General features: G+C 33.7%; 1 protein-coding gene across 4 annotated transcripts in view; it reads right to left on the bottom strand.

The window, feature by feature from the left end:
* The window catches only part of LRBA (LPS responsive beige-like anchor protein), a 760,465-nt gene that overhangs the window by 213,394 nt on the left and 528,658 nt on the right, over positions 1–18,413 (bottom strand). For all 4 annotated transcript variants that reach the window (XM_020994027.2, XM_020994028.2, XM_078148462.1 and 1 more), the window contains 3 exons: positions 7,642–7,759; positions 5,295–5,397; positions 3,409–3,524 (listed from right to left, as the gene is read on the bottom strand). In XM_020994027.2, the coding sequence (XP_020849686.1) occupies positions 3,409–3,524; positions 5,295–5,397; positions 7,642–7,759 (337 nt within the window). The remainder of the gene's footprint in view (positions 1–3,408; positions 3,525–5,294; positions 5,398–7,641; positions 7,760–18,413) is intronic.

The raw sequence follows: 18,413 nt of genomic DNA, 5'->3' as shown, positions 1-18,413 counted from the left end.
ATTTAGCCCACGAATTCTTTTTTTTTACTTTGTTCTTCATCTATTTGTTCTGTTGTCACTTTTGTTTTTAATTTTAATCATTTTTAGTCTTATTTATAATACATCAAACACATTTCCAAACATATGCTTTCCCTTACCCAAAGAACCATCCCTTATAAAAAAAAGATTAAAAATGAAATACAAAGCAATTCAGTAAAACTAACCAACTTATCAACCACATCTGTAAGCACATGCAGTATTCCACACTCATGGTGGGTGATCAAAGTAGCACAGTCGATTGAGTGCTAGACTTCTACTCAGGAAGATGTGAGTTCAAATCTAGCCTATTACTTGTGGGCCCCAGAGCAAGTCACTTAAGCTGTCTGCCTCATTTTCTTAATATATAAAATAGTGATGCCAACAGCTAACTCAAAGGGTTGTTATATGGATCAAATGAAATAATAAATGTAAAAGACTTTGAAAAGCTTAAATCACTATCTAAATTGGAGTCATTATTATCCTACCTTATTCAATTGAGGTAGGAAGGAAAAGTTCATTTTTCCTACCCTAATTCAGGTTCGACCTTGCTCAAAATAATTTATAAAGTGGGTTTTTTTGTTCTTTCTGTGTACAATGTTGTAGTCATTGTGTATAGCATCTTCCTGTTTCCACCTCACTCTATGTCAACTTCTATGTCTTCATGTGTTTCTCTGATTTTTTCATATTCATTGTTTCTTAAAGCATATTATTATTCTGTTGTTCTTGTACTGTTATTTTTTTATGGTATGTTACTATTCATATACTATCATTTGCTTGGTTATTCCCCAAATAATAGGCAACTACTTTATTTTCAACTTTTTCCTGCTAAAAAGTGCTGCTACAAATACCTTGGTGTACATGGGACCTTTCTGTCTCTGCTCTTGCTTGTGGTATAGGCCTAGCAGTGATATATCTGTCCAAAGGTATAGACATTTTTATCACTTTGGAGGGATAATTTCCAGATTGTTTTTCAGAACAGTAGGATCAATTCACAGCTCCATCATCATCATATTTGTGTCTATCTTTCCATAGTCTGTCAAATACTGACTATTTCCATCTTTTGTTATTTTAGTGGAGTAGAAGGGAAACCTCAGAGTTGTTTTCATTTGCATTTCTCTTATTATTAGTTATATGTGGTGGCCAATAGTTTTCATTTCTTTTGAAAACCATTTTTCTACATATCCTTTCACCACTTATTCACTAGGGAATGGCTCTTGGTATTTTAGACATATCTATATATATTTATAAATATAGCTATATCTTAAATATTAGATTCTTAGCAAAAAAATAGGACATTCAAAGATTTTTCTTCTAGTCAAATGTCCCTTCTTAAATTTGGTACACTGATCTTGTTCAAATGAGTTTGTATATATACATATACATTATTTGTAAACCTTACAGAGACATGTAAATGCTATTATTTTACTGTTCCTGTTAACTGTTGTTCTTGTTCACAGAATTGCTTTTCAGTGTTTAAAAATAATCTATTTTCTTTCGTGATCTCTATGCCTCTTTAGGATTTATTCCCCCAGCAGTAAATAATAAAAAATACTATAGTTTATTCTCATAATTTTTCTTTATGAAACATTAATCTACTTCAAGCTTATTGTCATTTCTCATATAAGATAATGACTTAACCCTAATTTCTGCCAAACTGCTTTCCTAGAAGTTCTTGTCACATACAGAGTCTTTCCTCAAGTAGTTTACGTTCTTGACTATAACAAATATTAGGTTGTGGGAATTTTATATTTTCTGATGCTTACTTATCTACTTTTCTGTATTTAAACCAATACCAAATAGTTTTGATGATTATTGCTCTAGTATAACCTGAGGTATGGAAAAGCTATGCCGTCTTCATTCCTACTTATTTTCATTATTTCCCTTGAGATTCTAGATGTTCTGTTCCTCCAAATGAATTTTGATATTATATCATCTAGCTCTATCATTTTTATACCATGAAACCTACAAATCAATTTAGATGGCATTATTATTTTCCTTGATATAATTATACTTTTTTTTTCCTACTCAAGTTCTTAAAAGTCTTGGCATCTTATAGAGATGACTTGCTCAAAAATTTGCTGTAATTCTTGTTACTTTTAGAAAAAAATACATATAAACTCTAAATAAGGAATTTAAGAACCTCCACAATATGGCTCTGACCTACTTTTCCATATTTATTTCACATTGCTCCCCAAAACTCAAAATGTCTTTTTACATTCCCTAAGCCAGATACAATTCTCTATTTCATCTCTTCTTTTCAAAAACTTCATTTACCTTTAGGGATCAGCTCAGGTGCCAATTCCTCTATGTAGGCTTCCTAACACCCTCTAGTAAGAATGTTAATATCTCATCTCAGTAGAGTATAAGCCCTTGAGAGGAGGGACAGTGTAATTTTTTTTCCTTTGGTTCCCCAGAACTTAATACAGTCACTTGCACAAAGTTACATTTGGTACATGTGTGAATGAATATATGTCTATGTATGTATAGGTGCACTAGGCCTGGAATCAGGAGAACCTGAATTCAAATCTGGACTCCAACATTTACTAGCTGGGTGACCCTGGGCAAATCACGTAACCCTTTTTGCCTTAGTTTCCTCACCTGTAAAAGAAACTGGAGAAGGAAATGGCAAACCACTCCTAAGTTTTTGCCAAGAAAATGCCAAATTGGGTCATGAAGAGTGGGACACAATCAAAACAACTGAACAACAACAATATATGTATGTATTTACACACTATACTTTAAAAATTATTGATATCTTTTGTTATTAAGTCATCTTTATTTCCAAAAATATTTATTCCCCTCATACAAAGAATAAAAAGACCAACCCTCCCCCCCCCCGGCAGTTATTTCTGCTCTGTGGTAAAAAGCATTTATCCTAACCCTTTAGCAACTAAGTATTTTGTTACTTAGTTTTTGTAACCCCCCTTGGTAACCCTTTCCAAACTCATAATGTCTTGTCACGCAACCAAGAAAAAGGAGATTGAAAGAACTTAGTCCAGGTATAAATGGAATTATTTTTGCCCACAAGAAAATGAGGATAGCAGATAAATTAAGTTTTTAGGTTCTCTTCAGGGAAATTAGAAGTATTCAAGGTATAACTTTCAAGAAAAGCAGGAAGAAAAAAGAATAGACTGACTCATTCTTGGAAAGCTTAACCAAGCTATGGGAAGATATGAGATGAGACAGATCCCAAGCATCACAGTGGCCAAATCTGACTATGTGATTCCCTTAATATCCCTGGCATCTGGTTGTACTAGCAACATATTTCTCTTCCTTTCTTTCTTGACATAGCTGTGCTGCAATGAGCTGGCAATATCACTGCTCCAAAGAACTAAGGCCACTCTTAGCAGTCTAGTATTGTAAACACGTCCATGTACAGATCTGCATTACCTGCTACAGTGTTGAGAAACATCAAATACTCAAAATTAGAAATCTCCCGGTGCTGCCATCGTTGAGTCATACTGGAAGCTTTAAAAATTTGACGTGGATTTGCTAATGAAATACGCCTACAAAAAAAAATTTTGAATTCGCCTTAATAAGACCATCTTTCAAAATAGCACAATTTATGTACACTGTTTATGAATTTTTTTTAACGTCCTAGTCTAGTTAATACTAACACTAACAATAGAGAGGTTAAACAAATAATTAGAGGGCAGGTACTTTAATGTGTTCTGTAAAACATCACTTGAAAAAATACCATTAAGATGCTTACTTTTACATAATGAAGTTATTTTCATGTCCTAATCAGAAATACACACTGACAATGTTTTGCTAGTGTTGATACCATGAATTTTATTAAATTACAATTCAGTGTAACAGATGTGTTCACTGTCCTTATCAATTCAGAGAAAAAAATTGTCCCCTTAGTTTATTATTTATATGTAGTAACTGTAATTCAATACCTGAAGCAGAAAGGTCATTATAAAATGATAATTTTAGTATCTCTAGTGCATTGAGAAGATGAGAGAAACTGCTGAGGGGAAGACTGAAGGCTCACTAAGCATTCTGAATGTTCATCTAACTTCACAGTATGTAACAGCCAGAAGGGACCAAAGAGATCACCTAATCCAAAACCCTCATTTTCCAGATGAGGAACTGGAAACCCAGTAAGTTGAAGTGACTTGCAAGGCCACCTAGCAGAGCTGGAGGTAAAGCCTACGTTTCCCAATTTCTAATATGGCATTTCATCACATCATACATATTACTTCTTCTTTAAACATCCAGAAACAAGTTCAGGGAGCCTAGGGTACAGTAATGGAAGTAATATTTAAGCAAGCTTTGGGCCTCAGGCTTTCCTTATCACTGAAGCTTCTGAATGGTTAGTTCTTATTGCCTGAAATTGTAATTGATTCAGGGAACCTTGTCCTTGGCCTCAGGAGTTTCTCCTTAAGACATTGTAGGAGATCAACATATTTTTTTAACATGGATTTGATATTGATACCATTTCACACTGAAAGGGGAATAGGAAAAGGAAGAGAGGAGTGACTTTACATTAATATCGATAAAATGAAGTATAACAAAATAACATGGTATTTATAAATCTATCACAAATTTAAAACTATCAACATTTTATTTAATTACTTATATAAATGTACCTTACTTTAAGCATGTGATTTTCATAAATTGGGTATTTTTAAGTGTCCTAGAAAAAAATTTAAGTGTACTATAAGTGATTTTTAAAGCAATTCTTTAATCAATTCTTCTTTTATTAAAGATAAATGCTTTTCTTATGTGAAAAATCACAAGATGATTGATGTTGTAAATTTGAAACTTTGAATGTGCCATGTTCTTAATGCGGAACATGCTTTTAAAAGGCTAAAGGAAACATCATTAAAGAATTTTTATCAGAGGAATAAATATTTCTGTCACTAATTAAGGATAACTATAATTATTCTCACAAAACCTCAAGATTCATTCATTCCCTAATCGCAAGCACCTCTTTACTATCTTCAAAGTTCCATATTCATATGAAAATCAACATACCTAAACATTCTGGGAAGTACAAAGATAGGAAAACACAACTATGTTGGGAACACTGAGTGATTTTCCCAGATCTACTATAATTCTACTGTAAGATCTACTATGAGGACCTTTTCTATCTTTCTGTGTCTTGGTTTCTTATAAATATAAAATGGGGCTGTTGCTATTCCTTTACTTCAGAAGTGAATCAAGTTCAAAGACTACAAAAGACAATAGAAGGATTATTATCATCATAACTTTGTCTTCGTAAAACATAACCAAAGGCTATTAAAATGTCTTAAAGTATAGTACATTACCTGGTTTGAGGCAACCCAAAACTAGTTCCAATGCCAACACGGGGTAGACAATTGACCACTTTCTTTACTGTAGCAGGGTCTGGAAAGTTGAACATTACAGCAACTACAAATAAAAAAGTATGGAACATGTCTTCTCAGTTGAATCTGTTACATTCTGAAACTTACTCTATTTTCCCACAGTCTACAGTAAATCAAGCATGTCTAGACCAGGCATTATTTCCATTTCACTTATAAAATCTTTTCTCAGAACCACTTCCTCTTCTAAACACTGTCAGGAATTCCAGCAACTGTTGTCTTATTAACATTAACATGAAGCTGAAGTAATCTAGTCATACTATTTGAATGAAGAGAATGTCAGCATGTCATGGTCTATCTCTCTGTATTTCCAGAATCAGTTTTGTAAAAGAAGTTAAAGCTTGTGCAGTTTTTAAACTAAATGAGTGAAAGCAAGTATAAGTTCAGCTCAGAAATTAACATGCTGATTATTTTTACTTCCGTGGTATGTAGTTTTCAAGAAAAGATTTTGTTTACTTTGGAAGTGTATTCAATATTGCTTCATACATCCAAAGCAATGTGACCTTAAGGCAAATTAGCTTTCTCTGGCTAAAAGCCAAAAAATTTAACTGTTTTCAAAAGTTCTAATAATTTCTTCTGGAAATGACTGCAGATTTATTGAATTCTAATTTTAATCTACACACTCACCATATCCCATATGTAAATTTTAATCAATTATGGCTATTAATACGTTTAAACTTAAAAAAATTTCAACCCACATAAAAATAGCACTGTTCATACCCAGGACATTTTTAAACAAAGTCATGAGGACAAATTAAAAATGTCTTAATTTGGTCATCACGTTTTAAGTAGAATTTAGCTTTAAGAACATAAAATAGCCACATGAATTCATGTGAGAAAGATATCACATCTTCAACCTCACAAAAATATTTTATCTAGCTAGAGAAGTTATATAAGATAGAGGAAATTTCACATCCCACCAACAAGTTTATGCAGAATGTAATTCCTTGCTTATTGAGTATCTATAACTTCTTGCCTTTAAAATTTAAGGTGATATGACAGACTAACACATTATACATGAAATACACAAGAAAAGAAGGCTATCCATTAGAGTAGAAAACTGGAATCACGGAGGAAATGGCAACAGACAAATGAACAGATAATTTCAAGGGTATATACAAAACTTCTCAAAAGTACAAAATGAGTAAGTCTGTATAAGTCATAAATACAGTCAAAGATAACTACTTTGAGACAAATGAAATGCAAATCAATATAAAAGTATGAAAGAATTCACTGATTAAGAGAATCATGCCTGCCTTTTAAAAAGTAGAAACAAGTAAAAAGAAAAAAAAATTAAAGCAAATTTGTTTACAAAGGAACTTTGTCTACAACAGATATGTGAATTTGTAATGGAAGAAAAAAATTAATATCTGTATAAATGCTTATTAAATTATGAAAACCTGTGGATTATGTCAGGAGGAAATAAAACATTTTAACATACCTAGCCCTAGGGCCTAAAAAAGCACGAGCTGTCTTACTCTGAGACACTATCTTCTTTAATGTCCCTTTCTATGACACTACTTATACACTGAGACAATTTCCCTCCTGATTCCCATATTGCCTACTCTCCTTGTCTTAATGGATTTTTGCCAAGGTCCATTCTAAACCCACAAATTGAATTTTAATTCCACTTTGAAGAATGATGTAATAGAAAGCAACCGAGAATAATTCAGTACTATCTGCTGATGGTGTCTATAGTGTCTTCTTATAAGGTGCTGGATTTGGCAAGAGATAAATGTATCATTTGATTCTCTAAAACATGTAGGATTCATTCTAGCAGGAATTTAAACATCAAAGAAAGGTTGAGAAGAGCAAAATGACATAGTTATATTCCTTTATCCCTCCCATAGATTCATAGCTCTAATTTTTTGGTATAGTTAAAAAAAAAGTACACAGGCATAGAAACAGGCATAAAAGTATGGTAAGAAACCAAAATCCCAACAAGATACAGATTTATTATACTAGATGTACACATATATATTTCTATTTATATATTTTTATAATTGCATTAAAAAATATGTTTTCTCAATGGGAAAAATTATAAATGAACTTAAAGATTAAAAACTAGAGTAGGAAAAATCACAGGATGGTATATAATAATGCTGCCAGCAAGGGAGAGTTTAGAGTATAAGAAAATAAAAGAAATCCCCATCAAAATGGGAAAGCAGTAATAACACTTTCTATTTTTACAAACTCCTCCAAAAATGAGATAGATATTTTAAGATGTGAAAATTGTACTTATAGCTATGAATTCTGAGCAATGTGACATTACCTCTGTTTGCCATGAAGATCTCTAGTGCTGTATTCTGCAAAAGATAGCGCCTGGAAAATACTGACCGAATTTCTGTGAACAGCCATTTTCCATGTAGTCCTTCAGTATATGCCAGAATCTAAATGCAAGAGGAGAAAAGAGGAAGAGCTAGGACGATTTTAATCACCATAAGAAACCAAATGACCAAAGAATCATTTGCTTCTTTACATAAAACTGTTTAAAGGTGGAATCATTTGATTAAAAAGAGAAATGGATTTGACATATGGGAACTATAGCCATTTATACAAACAGGCATTTAGATACATACTGAATGAACACATTATATAATCAGAGAATCTCTGAGTTGGAAAGAATCTCTGAGGTCAATTAGTCCAACCAGTACCTGAATAAGATTCCCCTCTATAACACCCCTTAAAATTATCCAATCTACTCTTGAAGACCTCCAGTGAGTGACAGTCCAGTGTCCCCCAAAGGCAATCCATGATATTTGTGGACAGCTCTAATTGTTAGAAAGCTGTTCAGATTGGGGGGCGGAAATGGAAACAAAGAAAAGTTAAAAAACCAGAGTCTTTCATGCTTAACTGTAACATTAGTAATCAATGTTTTATGGGATGTGTGTGTGTGTGTGTATGAGTGTGTGTGTATAAGTTTGTTTTAAAGGGAATGGTGATAAATAACCATTAATACAGTAATCAACCTGGAGTTTTTAAATGATTAGAAATTTTGTAGCTTTCAATAAGAATGTTTTCATCATTTTTTTTATATATTTTTATTTTGTAGTCCAACTTAATGGTTAACAAGAAACAAAGAATAACAAAAGATTATTGAGTACAGACCCAATTTAAGTTCAACAACACAGTTGCAATATAAAAAGAAACACTTTTCTTTCATTAAAAAAAGTCAATTCCATAGTCATGTATTCTAGAAGAATGCAAGTTGACTAGAAAAGGTGAAGCATTTTTTTTCCAGTTAATGCTAACTACGCACCCGCAAACGAACTCCAGCACACTCTATGAAGTGACTGTCAGAGTAACTTGTTACAATTCCTGTCATTCCATGTGAGAGACACACATGCTTAGTTTACCCTGAAAAACGAATCCCATCTTTAGTCCTAACCTGCTCTGCTACATGGTTGCTTCAGTTTGGTCTTTTCATTTCAAAGCTTAATTACCAAGGTGTTAAGGGACAACAATGCTGATTACTTCCCCACCTCTATTATTTACCATTACATAATCAAAAAGGTTGAGATAGGTCACAAATGCATGCTTACTAACACCAGAAACCAATGCTCTGGCAAGGATGTAATGTAATTAAAAACTTGGGTGCAAAAACCATTACTGTAAGATGTCTAAGCAGTGGAACATATGCCATACCCTTCAAAAGTTGTCCCATTTTCAAAATTAAAAACTAAATTCAATTATGAAGTTGCATAGGGAGAGGAAAAGAGTATATACAGAAAGAAGGAAGGGAACTGTACTACTCCAGCTTTATGGTGTTCTGTCCTTTTACATGGTTCTGTCCAATTCCCCAAGATCTAATCAGTCACCCACAATGACTAACATTGACATGGTACTCACTATTTGCCCACTACTGTACTAAACACTTCACAGTTATTATCTCATTTGATCCCCACAACAACCCTGAAAGACAGGTGCTGATATTAACCCATTTTTACACATGTAGAAACTGAAGCAAAGAGAGGTTATGTGACTCTACCCAGGACCATGCAGCTAGTGCTGAAGCTGGATTTGAATTCAAGTCTTCCTGACTCCAGGCCTAGTGCTCAATCCACTTTGTTAGTGAAAAGAGCAATATAGCTGAATAAAACAAGCTTCCCCTGTCCTCCACAGTAATGTCCTACTAGAAACAATGTCCAAAAGGTAAGAGACTGTTATGAGGTCAAAGAATCATTTAAAATCTTAATCCCTTTTCTTAACAATCATGTTCAACTCAAGTTCAAACATGAACAAACACAAAAATTGAAATTTAGTTAGAAAAATGGAAACAAAATATGCACTTACTACCTTGAAGACAAAGGTAACTTGGTCAATATTAGAACAATAATTTTTATAACTAGCTGTTACTTAGAGAATTATAGAATTTTAGAGCTGGAAGTGACCTTAAAAACAAACTAATAAGACATTTTCATTTTACATATGTGAAAACTGAAGCCTGTTGGGGGAAGGTGGATGTCAAATGCCTAACCCAAAGGTACACAGTAGATCTGTGGCAGTCCATTTAGTATAACTGACTAGAATTTGGGATCTATTCAGTTGAAAGCCCCTTAAGAGCAGAGATTATCTTAATGTCTCCTTCAGTACCTAAGGGAGAATTTCTGCAGTATCTAGTAGACTCTTAATAAAAACTCATCTGAATCCAGAACTCTTGGGACCAACTATGTGAAAGTCTTAAGTAACCTGAACATGACAAGCCAGAAACCTTCATTAATCAGGTTCATTTTTATTTTCAGGGGAAAGTAAAACCATGAGATACAAAATGATAGAAGGATTTATTTTTTTTTAAAAAACAACAACAAAAAATACAATGATTCTCAAAGTGTGGGCTGGGGAACTCTGGTGGCCCCCAACACCTTTTCAGAGGGTTGAAGAAGTCAAAATTATTTTCATAATAATGCCAAGATGATATAATTTCTAAACAACAGCTCTTGGGAAAGGAGGCAGTCATCACTAATTTTTTAAGTGTCCTAAGAGGTACAGAAGAGCTACTCAAGTGTTATTTCCTGTGCTCAGCTCACATTCTCCCAGGTGTGCTCTACCTTCTACACTTTAGTTTTCTTTATCCAATGAAAAAGTGATGTGCATTTCATTCATGTACTGAAACAAACTACTAAAATGCCACTGATGTTCAGAAAAACTATGAAATACTGTAAAGCCCTCAATCATCAAATAGAGATTCTGTTGTGCTCAGTACACTATTCTTACTAAGGTATGAAAGCATAATAATATATTTCAGAAAAGTTTTCAGTAAAACCCAAAATGTAAAGGGTTTCCTGCTTAATTCTTTAATTAGAAAGTTCAATTAATAAGAAAACCACATATTTCAAACATGCTAATAATAATAATTCAAAATTTTAATGCTCCAAAAATAATTAAACATTACTGAACAAAATACTCAACGTTGTTTGGCATACAGCAGAGACTATCAATAGCATATGAACTTAACTCCTTACCTTAAAAGGACTAGTTCAGGTTTTTTTAATTGTGGGAAACTCTCCACTCATTAAAAAAAGTTAAGCACAATCTGTTATGGCAAAATGTATGATAACAGAGTTTGAAACAGAAAACTAAGCACCCTTTAATAGAGGCATGTTTTGATATAATAACAGCTTTTGAAAGTATTCATTAAGAAAAGGTATCAATACTGAAAAGCAGCTGAGGCCTAGCTAAGCAAGGCTTCATTTCTTCTTGGAATAGTATCTGCCTGCTCTATAGCTTCACTTCAAAGTCTCTGGAGTTCAATTAAAACTGGATTAGGTGGAAGAAGACCCTTCTTTGGGACTTTCTGTTCTCTGAAACTCCACATATACTGACAGCACCCTAGACAGAGGTCTAGCCCTCCAATGAACCAGTTGCTATGGAAACTGCATCATTACCACTGCTCTGCACTTAACACACCAAGTATAGTAGTTCCAAAGATACAGCTCAGAGCACTCTCCCTGAATGTTTATCACCTTTTCTTTTATTAATACCTGAACTCAACTTGCTTTGTTCCACTGTCTCAGCAAAATTGTCTTATCAACCGATCAAATTTGGGAGAAGGGTATTTTAAAATAAATATTTTTATAATAAAAATGTTTTTCTAGTCTTTATTCCTTTGAAATTTTCAACTAAGAATTAAGACTTCTAAAATAGCAATAAGTTGTCTTGAAATACAGAAACATGTCTTTCATTCATATAAATCACATAACATTCAGACAATGAATAAGGGCCTTCATTACCCTTGTTGTACTTGTTCATGGTTTATAAGGTAACACACATTCAGTCTTCTATCTGTTTTTCCTTAACTATGATTTTGTAACAGTTTATAAACTATGCAAATCAAAGTATATTTATCACGTTTTGTTTTCCTAATCCCGCAAAACATTAGCAACAGCAAAATAATAATACTTTTATTGACCTGCTATTTAAAAGGTGTGTTTTTAAAAAAAAATCAGATTTCTGGCACTAAAAAGGAAAGATTGTAGTAATAGCCAAAGAAAAACATATTATTTTTATCTTAACTGAAAAGAAAGAGAGCTGGTTTTCCAGCAGGTTAAGAAAGAAAAAAAACCAATACATTTATCTCTTTAAATTACAATATATTTTAATGGAATTAGCAAAAAGAAACTAGAGTGATTATATATTTAGAACTACTGAGAACAAAAATAAAACAAGTAACATGCTATCATCAGAAAAAATATGAACCTCTTCACTGAATTCTGCATAGATGATAGTGATTTTACTGAAATATTATGTTAGTGCTTAATGCAACAGCTTAAAATATTTCCTCCAACCAAGTTTTATAATTTTTCCTTCCCATGACTCCATATAATCTCCTAAAGAAACTGCCAATAATAGTAAGTTCAGACTAGCCATATCTTTGCAATTTTATAGTCGCCTCATTAACAAATTATTTCCATAAATTAAAAGTCAAACAAAAAAACAGATACACTGTTTTAGACTTCAAGTAAAATGCAGAGTCCCTGTCCTATCAAGTTAGCAAAGGTACTGTTGAGATGGAAGCTAGACATAATCTAACTGTGCCATTTTCTTGGATTGTGGCACTGGTAATAATTGAATAATCTACAGATTATATTTGTGGTGTACAAACTTTAGAGCTAAAGAAAACATACAAACCCAACAAGAGTTGTATGCTTATTTTGTATTAGAAAAAAACATACTATTTTACAAGTGTATATTTTTTAGGTATTTGAGTAAGCTATACTGTTTACAATAATTATGATTTGGCAACCTTAATTAAAAATGTTTTAATCAAACATTTACCTTGAATAGCTCTATCATGGACTTACAAGTAAACAGGATTTTAGAATTTGCCACATATCTGAAACTTGATCTCTAACAGTAGTGTAATAACAATTCTGGATTTCAGATTTTCTTATGTATTTACAGAATTAGGTTCAACCAAATATCATATGATATTAGTTTATAACCTTTAAACATACTTTAAAAAGAAAAAAAATGTGGTGTTCTAAGCATCAGGCCTAACTGGAAAATTCCAGGTAATGATTCTATGTTATTAAAAATATTGTCTTAAGCTTTTGGGATCTTTCTAGATTTTGTAATACTGCTTTATGAATCTCTCAGAAAAAAATCACAACCACTAAAAATGGAAGTTAAGAACTGACAGGAGGAAAAAGTATCTTTTAAAATTAATTATCAAATATTTACTTCATAATTCTTCATCCATGTAGTCAATTTTTCCGCCCACTGCATGCTAGTACTACGGTGTGGCATAGTATTCTCCTTAGTATTTTCATGGATGACAAATTCAATTAAACATATTCATTACTCTAATGTTCCACTTGGCAGTTTTAGCCATGATGAAGAATTAAAAATATATAAATAAAATGCTATGTGACCTTTGTATTGATTGGGCTAAAATGGCTTTAAGCTTGGGTATGGATGATGGGGAGTTTAGGGTGGAAAAGCACACACACATACTCTTATGTTTTCTCTTCCAATTACTGGAGGAGATGATAAAACCACAGCAAATGATGTATCAGCTCATTTTATCTTATCGCTTTGGGGCTAGGTGACAATGAAGTTCATATTTCACTGGCTCCCATTGAAGATTGTGAAAATTACTTGCCCTCATGACCTGAAATTTCACTAGAAGACAGAAATTTCTCTTCTGCAAAGTAATGCAATTTTTCAGATGTCAACCTTTAGCCCAGCTTTAAAAATTAATTTCATTTATATTAACCAATGATATTGATATTTTCACAGAACACACTTTGATACATGAAGCACTGACTGGCAAATTGATGTTGCTTTAGATGGGTAAAACTATTTTATTTTAAGCTGCTGTGGCAGACAGATTTACTGCAAACTGAAATTCCTATTTCATAATGTAATATTTGTGCTAGCCTGATGCACCTTTAAGTCCCTGGCCTGTAAATAATTCAAAGACTCCTTAGCTAGTTCTCTCTGTTTTATTTCCAATTTTATTCAGTTGGAAAATGTTTTGCATTGTAAATGATATAACCAGAGAAGCCATTTTTCTTTAATTAACATTTCATATGTATGAGCCAAGACTGAATAGGCTCTGAAGTGGAATGTTCCCTTGTCTTTGTAGGTTACAATAAAACAGCAGTATTTCAACCCATAAGCCAGGTTCAACTTTGACTATCTTTACTAACACTAAATGTGCTGCCAAATGGGAAGGAAAAAAAGTCAAATTACAGAGTTTACTACACAAGGGTATTAGGGAAAAGGAACAATGTCTAAGTTTATTTTTATTTTTGCTGTATGGATATATGGCGCAAAGAAAATGGTTTAGGATATTTTCTTCACCTTTTCTTTGTTGAATTTGCAAAGCAAGATTCCATTTAACTCAAACAAAAATGTTGTACTGGCAAAGATTTTAGCTTTAAAAATGTTGAGTATTTATAAACATATAGAAAGATTAAAAAAATTAGATCACATGACCAATTTTATCCTGAACAAGGAATGGAAAAAATTTTGTTTGATCTTTTTCAAGATGCTACAATGAACCAAAACTAATAAGGTGGCCATAATCATTTTAGAAAGCATACACATGCAAAACTTAGGGAAAAGGAAATATCACTAAATGTGCTATTAAGTATATATTATCTTTATTTCAGTAAGTAACATCAGACTCTTGTGACAATTTGAGAACAATGTCATTAACCTGTGTTATTTCATTTTAGTAATTTATTTAAACACAAATATGCACAGTGCTTCATAATTTATGCATTAGCATATTCTTTGAAATTAGTGAAGTAAATCATAGAACCAGAAGCTAATTCCTACTAAAGCACCCTTTCACCATTCACTGCATTTTCTCTTTTTTTATTATCTCCTCTATCAGAATACTCTGAAGAAGAAAGACACAGTCAAGTTATAACTAAATGCCCCACAGATCACACATATCTTTAGCTAGAGGCAGCTGGGTGGTACATTTGTAGAACAATGGAAAACTAGACTAGACTGAAGTTGGGAAGGCCTGAATCCAAATCCAGCCTAAGACACCTAGTAACTGTGTGACCTGTACAAGACACTTAACCTCTGAAAGCCTTAGTTTCATCACCTGAAAAATGGGGAGGATAAAAATAGAACCTACCTCCCAGGGTTGTTGTAAGTATAAAAAAATGAGATAGTTTGAAACTTTAAAGTCCCTTTGAAACTTTAAAGTGCTATATAAATATGTTACCACCATTATCATCATTACCACCACCACCATCATCATTATTACAATTCGTTCATGTATTCAACCAACATTATTTGAGCTTCTAGTATGTTTAAAGCGCTATAAAGGAGGCACTGAGGGGCAACCAGGGATAAGAAAGCCAAGGACCCAAGCCTTCTGATACCAAGACTACTCTTTGCATTCCACATGTCTAACTTGCACTCACTCCTCACGCTATCTGACCTGCTGAAATTCTTTTCTTCCCTCAAAGCCTGTTCAGGTGCCATTTCTCTCATTAAACTTTCCTCATTGCCTCATTTATCTCCCTTCTTCAATTTTCCTAGTCCACTTTCAGGAGGTTAAGATCTGAGTTCAAACCCTGCCTGGAACCCAAGGCTAGCTCTCATCCACTACCTTTCTACCCCACGTAGCTGGGTTCCAGAAATCCTATGCTCAGGTTCTGCTTCTGACCCACATCGGGAGTGTAAGCTTAGGCAAGACCCTTAATGGATCAGTGCCCCCAAGCAACCCCCCAAGTCTTCAAGTTGTAAAATAGTTTCAAATCTATGTTATTAGGAGTTTCCTCATCTGAAGCTCAGTACAGTAATGAAATCACGGGCCTGGGCAAAACAAAACACATCTTGACCACCTGTCTCCCAGGACTATTTTGAGGCTCCAATAAGATAAGGGGTTCCAGCACCTTGTAAATTGGGAAATACTAGCTAAATGTCAGTTGTTGTTATTTTAAGCTTGCATCTGCCCCTACTGTATCTCCCCATACACTTGTGGGTGTCTATGCCCTCTTAAACTCCAGGAGACTGAAAAATCCCTAAGCATCAGGATGGTGGTTTTTTAAGTACTTAATTAAGGTTTATTAAATTGAATTATAACACAATACTGCTACTAACAATGACTTCAGTTCACAAACCAGCTCAAATATGACTTCCTAGAAAACATTTTTGTAATGGGCATGAATTCTGTAAATAAAGCACTATATTTTGAATAAAATTTAAGCAAGGTTTTAGAACAAAGACTAACTAGTTTCAGTGAGGTTATAGTCTAAGGTAGATGTATTAACAGATTCAGAAGAATGCAAACAAGGGGTGAAAGAAGGAAACCAAAGCCTGTTTTATGGTGGTGTTTTTTTTTTTTATCAGATCCAAGAGATAGACTACTTAGGCATTTATGGAACTGATCTATCTAGACTTCTTACTACAGGTATTATATGCTGATCCCCTTCTCTCTACTTAGGAAGTTATACTTCCATAACCCCCTCTGAATATGGTCCCTTGGGGGCACTGATAAATCAAATGTTCCTCCCTGTTTATCCTGAGCATCATTGTGTTCTCAACAATCCACCTTATGCAAATTTGACTTCCTAGAAATATTGCAGCCTGCGTCCAAATCAATTACATTTTTTTTGTTTTTTGTTTTTAGGCAATTGGGGTTAAGTGACTTGCCCAGGGTCACACAGCTAGTAAGTATCAAGTGTTTGGTCTGAGGCCGGATTTGAACTCAGGTCCTCCTGACTTCAGGGCCAGTGCTCTATCCACAGCGCCACCTAGCCGCCCTACAAATCAATTAAATTTAACATTTATTCCAGTATGAACTATGTTCCCAGTTCCAGATGCTAAAATCTACTACAAATGTATAAGTATATATGGACACACACATACAAAATGTTTTCTTATCGTACTGTTTAGACAACATCAGCCCTAGAAACAGTTCTCCTAGCTGGATGAGGACAGGACACATGGGTTTATAGCCTTGGTCAGCTGGCAGAGCCATAGCTTTAAGATAAATGATAAAAATTTTTCCCTATGGCACTGAAATTTAGAGGTCACTGAAAGCACTTATATAGCTTCAACATCTTAGAAACAACTACTCTGCCCCATTCTAAATGAGCTCTCTGTGCCTACCGTTCTCTCAACAAATATACACAGACAAAATTATCCCAAAAGGTTGATTTTAGAAGGATCTTATACTGCTTGCCTGAGGCATGTAAAAATGCCAGTTGCATACCTTTCAGTAGTCATTCCGTGGAGGTACCAGGAATAGCAGGTAAGGTAATCATTCTTCTTCAAGTCAAGGTTATCAAAGTGGCTCTTACTTCTGGAAGTTTTGAGGCTAATTCCCCAACAATCTTCCCTTACTGTATGGGGATTATAGGAACTAAAAATGAAGTGCATTGCCCTCAGGAAGAGAAGAACATTCACATCCTGAGGTTGATTATTCATGCTAAATAGGAGCTCTCTCACCCCATAAAGAAAAAAACTGAAGGATGTTGGGGGGGGAGGGGGAGGTAAAGGTGAGGGAGGGAACAATGTGCTTCTCCCTGGTCTATCTCCACCAAGTATGTGTAAGCAAAAGTGAAAGTTATTACAGGAACTCTGATCCTGAGCCTATTAGTGAAAAGTGGTTGATTTCATATCCTTTTAAGAACAAGACTAGAACTTTCTCACACACCAGAATTCTAGAAGGTTCTCAAGACAAAAGGATATAAGATTTATAATTCCACAGTCCTCCTTGGTTGACTCTCCATCAGGCTTCCTGAAAATCTTCTTGGTAAATGGAAAGGCATCATTTTTTATAATTGTCACAAATTAAAGAGAATATTATCTTCCAGGAGGATTTATACCAAAAAATTTCAAAGGTTCATGTAGAATCTATAACTTCTATATACAACTTTAATATATAAGATTAACCAAGCTTCCAACTGGAACCATATTTGTCAGAAGCCATCTTTATACATACACAATGGTGAATAGAGATTCTGAAGCAACTTTCACTTTCATACTGCCTGGTAAGGCTAGTAGATTTAGATGTATCCTAACAGTTTCAAGAGATTCTGTTGAAACAAGTCTGTAAAAAATTATTTGCTCCTTTAAAACAGAAAACTGCCTTTATACTCACAATGGAAAAAAGTCATCCATTATAAGCCAGGCCTCATAAACATTCCACAAACCATGGGAACTCCTTCAGATCCTGAAATAAAACTATTCATAATTTGGACACAGACAGTCCCAGGGAGCTTACGTTAACTATTACTTTTTGAGTAAAATTGCCTCCATACTAAAAAGAAAAAAAAAGTCTCTTTCTTTAAAAACAAAAACACAGTAAATGGCACATCAATCAACTAACTAATTTATAAATCAGGACTTACTTGTCTCTCTAATTAAAAGTTACCCTTGCTTACAAATCCTTAAGTACACATTTCCAAGTTTCTCATTTGCTTTATGTAAAAGAAAAGCCCAAGCATTTTATTTAATAGTTCTCAAATGTTGTTTACAACTCCATTTTTATGTCACGGTACTGGAATGTATACAAACTATTTGTGAGCCTATAAGAATCATTTGCAACTAATTCATAGTGAATGTTCCTGA

This window comes from Phascolarctos cinereus, unplaced genomic scaffold (assembly GCF_003287225.1).
Source record: "Phascolarctos cinereus isolate Bilbo 61053 unplaced genomic scaffold, phaCin_HiC Scaffold_9;HRSCAF=440, whole genome shotgun sequence".
In the NCBI taxonomy this organism is placed as follows: domain Eukaryota; kingdom Metazoa; phylum Chordata; class Mammalia; order Diprotodontia; family Phascolarctidae; genus Phascolarctos; species Phascolarctos cinereus.
This window is presented reverse-complemented; position numbering and strand designations above follow the sequence as displayed.